The sequence below is a fragment of the Myotis nattereri genome (genome assembly GCF_964212035.1).
Source record: "Myotis nattereri genome assembly, chromosome: 9".
Classification (NCBI taxonomy): domain Eukaryota; kingdom Metazoa; phylum Chordata; class Mammalia; order Chiroptera; family Vespertilionidae; genus Myotis; species Myotis nattereri.
This window is the reverse complement of record NC_138084.1, coordinates 77,486,801-77,499,809: the sequence shown is the minus strand read 5'-3', so window position 1 is coordinate 77,499,809 and position 13,009 is coordinate 77,486,801. Positions and strand designations below refer to the sequence as shown.

At 40.5% G+C, this 13,009-nt stretch overlaps 2 protein-coding genes across 2 annotated transcripts; one reads left to right on the top strand and one right to left on the bottom strand.

The window, feature by feature from the left end:
- Positions 1-2,098: 2,098 nt before the first annotated feature.
- Positions 2,099-12,041, bottom strand: RBM7 (RNA binding motif protein 7). The gene is made up of 5 exons (XM_081099490.1): positions 11,844-12,041; positions 10,649-10,811; positions 9,714-9,801; positions 6,336-6,426; positions 2,099-3,567 (listed from the first exon to the last, which is right to left on the bottom strand). Exons 1-5 carry the CDS (start codon positions 11,931-11,933, stop codon positions 3,232-3,234), a joined length of 768 nt encoding a protein of 255 aa, XP_080955616.1. The 5' UTR covers positions 11,934-12,041; the 3' UTR covers positions 2,099-3,231.
- A 210-nt stretch (positions 12,042-12,251) lies between these two features.
- Positions 12,252-12,575, top strand: LOC308525577 (uncharacterized protein C11orf71; the record flags this gene model as incomplete). Its single annotated transcript, XM_081100350.1, has 1 exon — positions 12,252-12,575. One exon carries the CDS (start codon positions 12,252-12,254, stop codon positions 12,573-12,575), a length of 324 nt encoding a protein of 107 aa, XP_080956476.1.
- Positions 12,576-13,009: the final 434 nt, after the last annotated feature.

Below are 13,009 nucleotides of genomic sequence, written 5' to 3'. Positions count from 1 at the left end.
GACTGCGAGAGGGCACAGGCCGGGCTGAGGGACCCCCTCTCCCCCCGCCCGAGTGCACAAATTTTTGTGCACCGGGCCTCTAGTCCTATATAATAAAGAGCTAATATGCTAATTAGACCAAACAGCAGAACGACTGTCCATACATTCCAGACGACTGTCCTGACAAAGCCAGGGCTGTGAGGGCCGCTAAGGCTGCAAGGGGTTGTGAGGGCCGAGCCCCTTGCACAAATTTTGTGCATCAGGCCTCTAGTTATGTATAAAAAGATAAAATAAGGGTCAAGCAAATTTGGAAAATCCGAGGTTAAGTATAAGCTGATTTTTTTGTTGTTGTTGTTAATCCTCACCCAAGGATATTTTTCCATCGATTTTTAGAGAGCAGAAAAGAGGGGGAGAGACAGAGAAACATTGATGTGAGAGACACAATTGATTGCCTCCCATATGAGCCCCAACCAGGGCCAGGGATAGAGCCTGCAACCGAAGTACATGTCATTGACCAGAATCGAACCTGGGACCCTTCAGTCCACGGGCCAACTCTATCCACTGAACCAAACAGGCTAGGGCAGTGGTTGGCAAACTGTGGCTTGCGAGCCACATGCAGCTCTTTGGCCCCTTGAGTGTGGCTCTTCCACAAAATACGTGCGGGTGCGCACGTACAGTGCGATTGAAACTTAAGTGGCCCATGTGCAGAAGTCGGTATTTTGTGGCGAGCCACACTCAAGGGGCCAAAGAGCCACATGTGGCTTGTGAGCCGCAGTTTGCCGACCACTGGTCTAGGGCATAAGCAGATAACTGGAGTACTGGCCAATAGCTTTATGGTGCTGTTCTTTATCATTCTCTAACAGAAAGAATTAGTACGTTTGCAAAACATTTGATTATAGAACCCTTATTTCATAGAACATCACGTGAGAGTAGTATTTCATGGAACACTCTGGAGAAGCTGCTCTCTGCAATCTCCTTCTTACTCCTGCACTCTCAACACTTACATAAATTGTCCACCAACTAGACTCAACTCTTCAGGAATGTCTTGTTCTATCCCTTAACACAGTACGTAGCTTACTTTCAATGAGGTGAGATTAAAGTGAAAAAGATTATCTGGACCCTCACAGGTGTGCCCCAAAAGCACTGGAAAAAGATTATTCTGAATCAGGATCACTTATGAATGAATATGAAAGAAACTGACCCACAGATAAGTGGCAATTGAGCAGTATTAACCTTTGCTAGTACCTACAAATGCTACTGAATTGTCATGACACTTGAAAAGAACAAGTTTATTGGAAACAAATCCTATTAAACTACTTGAGATGAAAAACTTGATCTTAATATTCTCTATGCTGAATGGTTTACCTAGACAGAAAAATGTGTGCATTTAGAAAGAGGAAACTTGAATGTACATAAACTCCTAGAGACCAGGGAGTTTAGTACTTGGAACAATAGCCCATGTGTCACTGGAAGTCTTACTCTAAATATTAAGTTCAATATGTACAAAATGTATATTTCTAAGATGCTTGAAAAATTGATATTTTTCTCTTTAATTTCATGTTTTTTAATTTATTTTAGAGAGAGAGTAAAAAAGAGAGATAAAGAGACAAAAACAAGGGAGAGGGACAGAAAGATAGAAACATCCATCAGATGCTTCCTGCATGATCCTTTTGGGGATCAAGCCCACCAACCTAGCATGTGCCATGACTGGGAATTGAACCAGTGACCTCTTGATTCCTGGGTCCACGCTCAAGCAGAGCCACACCAGCCAGATGAACTGATATTTTTACAACCAATCACTCAATAAAATGTACGTTGCTAACTTTTTGTGTACAATGCCTCTATAGTGACATTAAAAAAAAAATTAAAAAAAAAAAAAAAAAGAGCCCTGGCAGGTGTGGCTGAGTTGGTTAGGTATTGTCCTGTCCACAGAAAGGTTGCTAATTTGATTCCAGGTCAGGACACATGCCTGTGTTGAGGGCCCAAGCCACAGTCAGGAAGCATGCAGGAAGCAACTGATCCATGTTCTTCTCTCATCGATGTTCCTCTCTCTCCAATCTTCTCTAAAAATCAATAAAATATTTTTAAAAAGAAGACACATACTCTTTTTTTATGTTTTCAATATATTAAAAAGTAACAGTATAAAAATGCTATAGTTATTAAAAAGGATCCAAATATATCAAGGAGTGAATTTGTATAAACAAGTTCTACAATTAAAGGGAAACATCTTGATACATTAAAGTTTTAACAGGATTTAAACATTTTAAAATCAGAAAGTGTGTAAGACTTAACTCTTTCAAATGTTCAAACAGAAAGACAACATGTACAATCCCTATAATAAAACGTGTCCTTGCACACATACCCTGGGCACTTTAAAAATTGTAAATTTTTAAAGTTTGAGTAATAGAGGCAGCACTTAAAGGCTTTGTGAACCTTTTCCCAAACAAGCATACTTTCATAAATCATTTTATCTGACTCTGCATTTGCATTTTTGTTCTTCCTAAAAAGGAGAATTTACACTAACACTGAATTTTTAATTAAAAGGAAAATACATTTACAGATATTTAACTTCCTGAGTGACTTCAGTTATTCAGTCAAACATGATTTAATGAGAAAATTCTAATATTTTAGAATGAAATAGGAAGTGCAGATTTACACTTGATATCCAATTAGGGCAAAACTCAAAGAGCATGTCACAGACCTTATACACCTACATTCTCTATGAAATTAAACAATATGATTATTCTCAAACTTTATCAATAATCTTTCTCAATATGTTAGTGAAACGAATCACTGAAATTACATTTTCTCATTTGTTCACAAAATACTACTGTATTTTAGACTACCAACTTGAATGTTTTCTATTATATACACAAAATGTGATTCACTAATAAGCAGGTTCTTGCAATACAATAGAGAATAGATCATTAAAATATCTGCTTTATGATACAACCAATACATATAACACGTGCCTTCCTCAATTTCTAGAACGATTAGAAATTGTGGAACTTTCTTTTGCGCACTGAACGCTTTCCTCTTCATGAAACCCTGAGGTGAAAGATTAGTGTAAAAACAGTAATCACAAGTCTTCTCATTTCTGTATTAGACTATAGCTACATGTTTTAAAAATTTTATAAAGAAATGTGGCATCTTATAAAACTGCTCTGTACAGTTTTAACAAAACATTTCCAGACCAAGTTAGTCCAAAGGGCCTAGGATGACCCTATAAAAACAATGTCCTTTGAACACTTGTTAGTTTCGAGATGAATGCCACTTTCCAGCTCTACTGCTGTCTCTTCTGTTATCGTGGTCATGGCTCCAGCCATCGTGACTCCTGTCTTCATAGAAGTAATCATCTCTGTGTCCTCTGTAATGCTGCTCACGGCTATAGTGTCTGTCTACTATGTAGGGATGAGAACTCTGCCTGGCTTTACGCAGTGATGATGGTGCATCTTGACGCCACTGGGAGCTTGAAGACTGGTTATAACTATGATTATGTGACTGAACTGATGGTGGAAATCCTGACTGATCAAGATGTGGAGAACCAAATTTCCCGCCATATGACATCTGTCTCAAAACGTTGTTCATCTGAGGTAAGACAAAAAGAAGGAAATCTTAATTGCAAACATTTCTACATATCAAAGCCAATGGTTAGTCACAGTTAACTAAACTAATAATGATAGAAAAGTAAAATCACTCTTGCCTAGATGGATCTGTATTTAAACATAACTAAAAGTAGTACAATACAATAGCTTAATTCACTCCACTGTACAGCAACAGGATATTTGTACATAACTACTACTCCTTGCCCTCATGGAGACAGCTTGGAAGGGAAGAAATCCTATAAAGTGACTATAATATGGATCACTATGTGATGAACATATAAAGAGCCAAGAGCTCAGTATCATTAGGAAAGGCTTTAGGAAGGTGGCATATGATCTAGGTATCCTAAGCATGAATGGACTATTTTTAGAAAATTACTTTAAGGTGGTAATTATGCCAAGGAAAGAAAACTGCACAAACAAAACAAAGAAATACTGAATGGGTTCATAGAATAGCAAATAAATTCTGACTGAAACAGGTTGAAGATCTCCTAACCAGTAAATGGACAGTAAGGCTAGAAAGATTTATTTGAATTACAAGATGAAGTGCTAATAAGTTGGCTAGAAAATTCTGATTTTATCTTGCAAACACTGAAAAGTCACATCATCAGGAAGGTAAGCAAAGCAGAATTATATTAAATGTGAAACAGTGTGTGAGATGGACAACTGAGGATAAAATGGAGACATACACTAACTGCCTAGGCGAGTGGTTCCCAAATTCTATGTGTGAATACACATTAGCCAAAGATGATTTTCTTTAATGGCCTACAGCAAAATGAGACAAATAAAATGTTTATAAAAGTTAATTCCTTTGTATCGGTCTCAAAATTTTACTTTTTTTCACCATAATATTTTGTAGACCTGTGAAATTCAAAAGGGTAGGGACCACAAGCCAAAACTGATTTGGGCAAAAAAAATAAAAAGAAGTGAGTGTAAGAAAAAGAAAAAGAAAAAAAAAAAAAAGAAGTTGGCAACTGAAAGGAAACAAAGATGAAACATCTCATGGAGATATTACAGAAAAAAGGGGAACATTCAAGGGGCAGCTAGTTTAGAAGACTACAGTATATTAAAGTATTAATATTCAGTATTAAAGAGAGTATGTGATTTTAAAAAGTTGCTCAGCATAGGGTTGCAAGAACAAGAATGAATTTCGAGTATTTGAAACACACACACACACACCAACTGAAGAAAAATAAAAAATGTGAAATGCAACTCTATCTTTCTTCAATCCTTAAATATGTATTTCAGGCCAGTGAAAACTAACATGTGTCATCAGGAGGTCATGGTTCGATTCCCGATCAGGGAAGAAATCAAGATATCTTGAAACAAATGAAAATGAGAACACAACCCAAAATCTATGGGACAATGGAAGCAGCCTTAAGAGAGGTATTTATAGTATTTCAGGCCTACCTTAAGAAACAAGAAAAATCTCTAACAACCTAATTTTATACTTAAAGGAATAGAAAAATAACAACAAAGCCCAAAGTGAGAAGAAAAAGTAATAAAGATCAAGTTGGACATGAACAAAATAGAGTTTAAAAAAGAACAAACAAAAGATTAATGAAACCAAGAGCTCATTTTTTGAAAAGACAAACAAGACTGATAAACCTTTAACTAGACTCATCAAGAAGAGGACCCAAATAAATAAAATCAGAAATGAAAGGACAAGTAACAACTTACAACACAAAGGATTGTAAGAAAATGTTACAAACAACTGTATGCAACAAATTGGACAGTTAGGATGAAATAGATAAATTCTTAGAAGAATACAATCTTCCAAAACTGAATCCAGAATAATCAGAAATCTGAATAGAGAGATTACAACTAATGAAAGTGAAACAGTAATCCAAACCCCACACCTGCCAGAATGGCTACCATCAATCAACAAACAACAAGCATTGGCGAGGATGTGGAGAAAAGGGAACCCTTGTGCACTGCTGGTGGTAATGCAGACTGGTGCAGCCACTGTGTAAAAATAATATGGAGTTACCTCAAAAAAATAAAAATGGAACTCTTATACCCAGAAATTTCACTTCTGGGAATGTATCTGAAGAAACCCGAAACACTAACGTGAAAAAATATATGCACCCCTATGGTTCACTGAAGCGTCATTTACAATAGCCAAGATTTGGAACCAGCCCAAGTGCCCATCGTTAGATGAGTGCATAAAACAACCTGTGGTACATTTTATGCAATGGAATACTACTCGAACATGAAAAAGAAGGAAATCTTACCCTTTGTGACAGCATGGATGGACCCGGAGAGTATTATGGTAAGTGAAATAAGCCAGTGTGAGAAAGACAAGTACCATATGACTTCATTTGTATGTGGAATCTAACTAACAAAATAAACTACCAAACAAAACAGAAACAGAATCAGAGACAGATAACAAAATGATAGCTGTCAGAGGGGAGGGGAGTTGAGATGCTGGGTGAAAAGAGTAAAGGGATTAAGCGAAGAAAAAAACAAACTCATAGGCACAGACAACAGTGTGACAATTATGAGAGGGAAAGGGGGATGATTGGAGACAGAAGAGAGTAAAGGGAGTATAAAACGTGATGGAAGAAGACTTGATTTGGGGTGGTGAAAACACAATACAATATATAGATGATGTTTTATAGAACTGTATACCTGAAACCTATATAATTTTATTAACAAATGTCACCCCAATAAATTCATTTAAAAAAAGAATTATCTGAACATTCTAAGTATTTTGTTTTGTTTTTTAAGTAACAAGTTGAAAAATCAGCCTACCACTGCTTGTTTCTGAAAATTTTCTGGAGAAGAGAAAGATCTCTGAATTATCTGTGGTGATGGAGTCATGTTATCCACAGTCCTTTCATGTCTGCAAAAAATAAGAAAACAACATATAATCATTCATTCAACAAGAATTTACTACATACCAATCATGAGCCGACACAGCTCTCAAAGGAATGACCAAGACAAGGTTATCTGCTCTCCTGTAGCTGGGGTAAGGATTCAGACAATAAGACAGCTTCACATGGTTGTAAGTGATATGCTGAATGACTAAAGAGAAAGTAGAGGTGAGAGAGCGAGGATTCTATTTTTGCTTATCTTGTCAGGGATAGCCTTTGTAAATAGACATTTGAAGTGAGAGCTGAATAACAAGGTTACCTGGGAGAAAAACATTCCAGCTGAGGGAAGGAGTAGTAAGGTGTCAGCAAACTATAGCCCATGACCAAATCATTTTTTGTAAACAGTTTTACTAGAACATAACCACGCTCTCTTGTTTTTGTATTATCTATGTAATGCTACAATGGCAGAGCAAGAAACTGTATGACCTGCAAAGTCTAAAATATTAACTATCTGCTCCTTTATAGAAAAAAAAGAATTATCAATCCCTGGATTAGTGGAAAGGCCTAGATCAGTGGTTGGCAAACTCATTAGTCAACAGAGCCAAATATCAACAGTACTTCTTTAAAATAGACTCGCCCAGGCCGAAAACCGATTTCTGCGCATGGGCCACGAAGTTTCAATCACACTGTATGCACGCCCGCATGTGGTATTTTGTGGAAGAGCCACACTCAAGGGGCCAAAGAGCCACATGTGGCTCACGAGCCGCAGTTTGCCTGCCGCGGGCCTAGATGAAGAACTAAAATGTAAAAGATCTGATGGTGCCCTGGCCAGTGTGGGTCGGTGGTTAGAACACCAGCCTGCAAACTGAAAGGTGTGGTTTGATCCCCAACACTGGTCAGGGTGCGTGTTGGAGGCAACCAACTGATGTGTCTCTCTCACATTGATGTTTCTCTCTCTCTCCCCTCACCCTTGCAACCCAAAAAGAAATCCTCAGGTGAGGATTAACAACAAAAGAAACAGGTTTGATCAATTAGATATGACAGATGAGGGAAACAGAAGAAAATAAAAATCTAGATATTTAAGCAATTAAGTAGACAGACTGAGACAGGAGAGAGCAACAGGTTTTGGGGAGTAAGAATTTTAAGGGCTTATACTTTATCCCTCACTTCCTGAAGAAATAACTTGCTTAGATTAACTGTATTTTAAACCTCATTTAGATTAACTGTATTTTAAAACATGTCTTTGGAATCAAACCACCAACTTATTTGTCTTATAGTTTAGATCTTTTTGAGTTTTCTTAAATCAGTTATATATCTGTATGCTAAGTGGGTGAAGTGTATAATTTTATAACAATATAAAAATAATGTACACTCTAGCCTTTGATGAAGAGTAAAGTACTTACATATCTCTCCACCCCCCCACACCCCCCAAAAAAATTCTAAGGAGGCTAAAAGCTCTTTTTTTCTCCACCTAAAATACCTTTGAAGGTTCTAAAAGTGGGCAGAGATGTTTTGAATTCCAACTGTATTGAGAAGTATCTAAAGACAACTTCAGCAGGCAAGAAAGGACACAAAGAGGTACTTTTTTTACACTGCTATTTTCTTACAAGTTCCTCTTCCAAGATCTTTTCATATCTATCCATTTCTCTCCAGCTCTTGGCATTACTCAAATCCAAACCAACCTCGCCCCAAGAACTTCCCTATCTTGCTACCAATAGCTTTTTAATTGGTCTATTTTCACCTCTGTCCCTCCAATCCATTTTCCCATTGCAACCAAACAACTCTTTAAAATAGAAATCTAAAATAAAATAAAAAAACCTATTCCTATTACTATCCTACAAAAAACATTTCAACGTCTTCCTATGGTTTTTAAGGTAAAAATCACAAAATCCAAATTATAGGTTATAAGAAAGACTGTATCATCGAGCCTCCATGTACTTCTCCAATATCATCTACTCTCCATTTTTCACTCATCAGATCTCAGTACATTGTCCTCTTTCAGGTCCTCAGTCATTTATATCATCTTCCCTTATTACAACTTTCTCCAAGCACTTTCTACTCCTTTTTTAAAATATATATATATATTTTATTGATTTTTTACAGAGAGGAAGGGAGAGGGATAGAGAGTTAGAAATATCGATGAGAGAGAAACATCGATCAGCTGCCTCCTGCACACCCCACACTGAGGATGTGCCCGCAACCAAGGTACATTCCTTGACTGGAATCGAACCTGGGACCTTTCAGTCCGCAGGCCAACACTCTCTCCACTGAGCCAAACCAGACAGGGCTCTACTCCTTTTTTAGAGAACTAATTATGAGTAATTACATGGGTAGTCACAAAATACATATATTATGTGTCTTCATCTAGACTTTAGCTCCACTAGGCAGCACAGCATAGTCTGGGCGTGATCATCCTGCCTGGGTTTGACTCCTGGCCCACAACTTAAGAGCAGTTCAGACTTAAACAAGTTAACCTCCAATCCTCATTTTCTTCATAGACAAGGAAGAGGTAATAAATATCCCGACCTCATAAAACTACTGTGAAACATAAAGGAGATAATAAATGCAAAAAACTTGGTAAAGAATATGACACATGACAGGTATTTGTTAACTCTTTCTTGAATAAAGCCCATATGATAGATGAATAGCTCTATGGAAAAAACTGTCCCTGGTAAAATTTCTGCCTCCCCAAAGCCAATAAAATTATTTAAGTAAATATAAATATGATACCTTTCCTAACCCCCAGGAGCTGGAAGGCATTTTAGAGATCATTTAATTCAACTTCTTTTCCTTACAAATGGAAGGATAGGAGCAGAGAAATGAGCCTGGTCAAGATTACACAATTCGTAGAGGCAGACCTAGAATACAACTCCATGAACTCTTAGTCCAATAGCCTATTTACTGACACGTATTTTTAAACTGCAAGTAACCAATTAGTGGTATAAACTAATTTAAATTTTAAAAGATAAAGTAAAATGTAAATTGAGTACATCGCAAGTAGTAAGTATAAGTAATATTTTGAGAAATTTTGTTATATAGATGTATATTTGAGTGTGGGTATGTCTTTACAAGGGAACATAAATATAGTTTATATATATATATATATATATATATATCTGTTTTAAGGATATTATATATAATTTATATATCTACAGTCCCCTTAGAATAGATATATAAATAACTATAATCCAACATAGCAAATAATATAGCACAATAAAGAGATAGGAACATTAAAAAGAAAACCAAACATGCATTCTGAGATCACGACCTAAGAAAATTCCGGATAAAGGCTTTAACAATAGGTGAGAAATATTACCTGTTAGGAGATGTGGAGGTAGGGCTTGAATTTCCAACATGATGCTGGGAATATGACAAACTAACATCCTGTGAGGCATGGCTACTTCCTAAAATAAAATAATTTGAGAAATTCTTCTTGATAGAAAATTTAGTTGGAATTTTTGTCTCTCCCACCCCAAATCACTCCAAAAAGGTAGACATAAGCTAAAAGCCTCAAATTTTAACAGACTGCTTTAGAGTTTCATCAGAGTGAAAATTCTAAATGTTCATCAGCAGACATATCCAAAACAAACAGTCCCAAATGAGGGAATATCTGGTGTATAAATATCCACTCTGGATATTCTCTATCGTAATATTCTGATCCTCACACTAAATTGTAAGACTGAACACATGCAAAGTTTCATTCCCACATGATCAAGAATCAAAATTTATAAAAGTAAGTTATAAAGCAACCGGAAAAGTATTTTCACCTGGCGGGTGTGCTCCGTGGTTTGAGCGTCGCCCATGCGGCAATGGGTCAAGGACGTGGACCCGGGTTCGATTCCTGAGCCGCTACTGGGGCTTGGTAGAGAGGCAACCGATGGATGTGTCTCTCACATGGCTGTTTTTCTCCCCCCCCCCCCCCCCCCACCTTCCTTCCTTCCACTCTCTCTCTGAAAAGCATTTCAGAAAATAATTCTTGTTTCTTTCAGAGCATGGACCCAAGACCCAAGTCTTTCTAACAATAAAGTTTATGTTCTGTTAACGAACCCAAGCTGAAATTTTAAACTTTCTTAAATTACAACTTTTAAAATCCATGTTGTCAGTGTTACCCACAAAGCTTAAAGTTATTGTCATCCATAAACGTTTTTTAAAACTGAATAAAATTTAAAAAAAGCCAAAGCAGCAAATAATCCCTCTCCCCAAACAACACCGATTTAAATATCTTCGTGCTGCAACTGAAGAGTGAGTTACCTGATCTAAACTGAATTTTGATGGGCCTTCCAAAAAGTTTTATTCCATTAAGTAGATTCATTGCATAAGGAACAGACACTTCATGTTTGAAATTCACAAATGCAAACTGCTTGGGTTTACCATCCTTATCTTTTGGGATTTTCACTTTTATTACTGGCCCCGCCTATAGACAAAAAAAGAGTTTACAACTTAAATAACGCAATTTCCAGGAGAACAGTTAAATGTTACAAGATTAAAAACAAAAGAAATGCAAACAGGAACTCTTAACTAGCAGACACCCACAGATCTCCGTCTCGACTGGAATAAAGCTCCTACAGACACATTGCGAAGATTAATTTATTTGGGGTGGGGGGACCTTGAGGAACTAGCGACAGGATCACTGAATTTACATTTCTCGGCACTTTTCCACTGTAAGGAGGTGCCCGACAACCAGCGGCGTCCCCTCCGCGGAAATCGGTGTTTATCTGCGGAAATCAGTGTTTACCACGGCAGCTTCTTTGGACGGAAGTTCAGCTTCACCAAACTTACAGCGGCCGGAGGGAACAGGATCCTGCATATTTTTAACACTTTTTAACACAGAAACACCACAATGCTACTTTTCCAGGGAGCACTTATGCCTCTATTTTAAATATCTTAATGCCGCAATTTTATAAGAAACCGAGTGGAAAAGACAGACTGACAAGGAAACTGAAGGGTAATTTGCCAGACAAACCAAAGACCGTGTCTTACGGGGAAGACGAGAAAAGAGCGAACAGGAAAAACACTGTTCTCTATAAATGTCTAATCACGGTGCTGTACACCTCCAACTAATATAGTATTGTTTGTCAACTGTGATTTAAAAACTAATTTAAAACAACAACACTGCTCCGGAGAGAACCCATGTGTATTATTACCTCCCTGAGACCCCCGAGCGTTGGCCCCGGAAACGCGTTACTGAGGGTCCTTCCACCACCGTCAGGCCTCACTCCCGCGAGAACCAACGAGGGTTCGCTCAGTGAGGGACGCCCGCCGACGCCGCAGGCGGCCCACCGGCAGGGTGCCCGGCCCACCGGCAGGGTGCCCGGCCCACCGGCAGGGTGCCCGGCCCACCGGTAGGGTGCTCGGCCCGACAGCCCAGCTGGCGCGAAAGCGGGGAGCCGCGGGGGCCGGCCCTACGCCAGCGGAAAACGGAAGAAGGCCGGTCCCGCCCGTTTACCTGGTGGAAAAGCTCGAAAAGGAGCTCCTCGGTCACTTTAGTTTCTAGGTTGCCCACAAAGAGAGTGCAGTCCGCCTCCGCCGCCCCCATCTCGGCGTCGCCCCCTCCCGTGCGTGGCCGAGGGGTCGTCGCCGACGCTCCCACTGCGCACGCTCCAAAGTCCACGTCCTCGCGCAGCCAGGCGTCGCCCACGTAAACGTCAGCTACGCTCGCTCCCGCCTGCGTCGACGTGCGCTGACGGAGTGCGCATGCTCGCGACGGGAGCGCTCATTGAAGGCCGCGGCTCCCGGGATGGCTCGCGGAGCGGGCGGTCTCCGCTTCCGACTCGGGCTGGACTGACCCGCGGAGCGCGGCGGCCTCCCTGGACGAACCGAGGGGCGTGAGGCGGCCACCGCGGCCGCTTTGAAGATGGCCCTGAACGACGTGTCCCTGTGCGCCGGCGACCGACGGAACACGGTGGCCTGGCGCGCTCCCCGCGGCGGCCTCAGCCCGCCGGCGTCAGCGCTGGCGACGGTCTTTGGAGACAGCGCCCTCGTGGCCAGGCCCGGGGCGACCCACCCGGGACCTCCCCTTCGGCCTGCGACCCAGTCGGGCGCCCGGCCCGAGAGACGTCGGGCGACTGGCAGCGGCTGGGGCCCGCCGCGCTCCGTGAAGGGAAGGGACCCGGACGGGCGGCGCCGGGGCCGCGCGGCCAGGTTCTCCCCGTACCCGGCCCCCGGCGCGGGACTGTGACTCTGCGGCTGTGACCGCGGCCCGCGTTTCGCCTTAAAACGCGTACCGCTGAAAGAATGTTACAAACTGCACAGGCCCAGCTGCCAGGCCTAGCTGCCTGTTTCATCTCAACTCCCTAGGCTTCCCCCACTAGAGATAGGAACAAAAGGGAGTGACACCCTCTCAAGGCTGCTCCTCCAGGAGATAGCCCCAACAAAGGGCAGGCTGAGTAAACAAGGCTTCAATCAACCTTGAGATAAACAAGTTGTAAAAACACCTGGCAGGAATGCCCTATCCCTATCAAGACACAAACCAGACCCTTTGAAATTTCTTTGTTCTTACCCTCCTGCATGCAACCCCTCCCTAATGTATGATTTTTGCATATAAATAGCTGAAAGACCCCTTGCTGGGCGCCCAACTCCTCTGCTCCTGCATGAGTACGAGTTGAGCCCCAG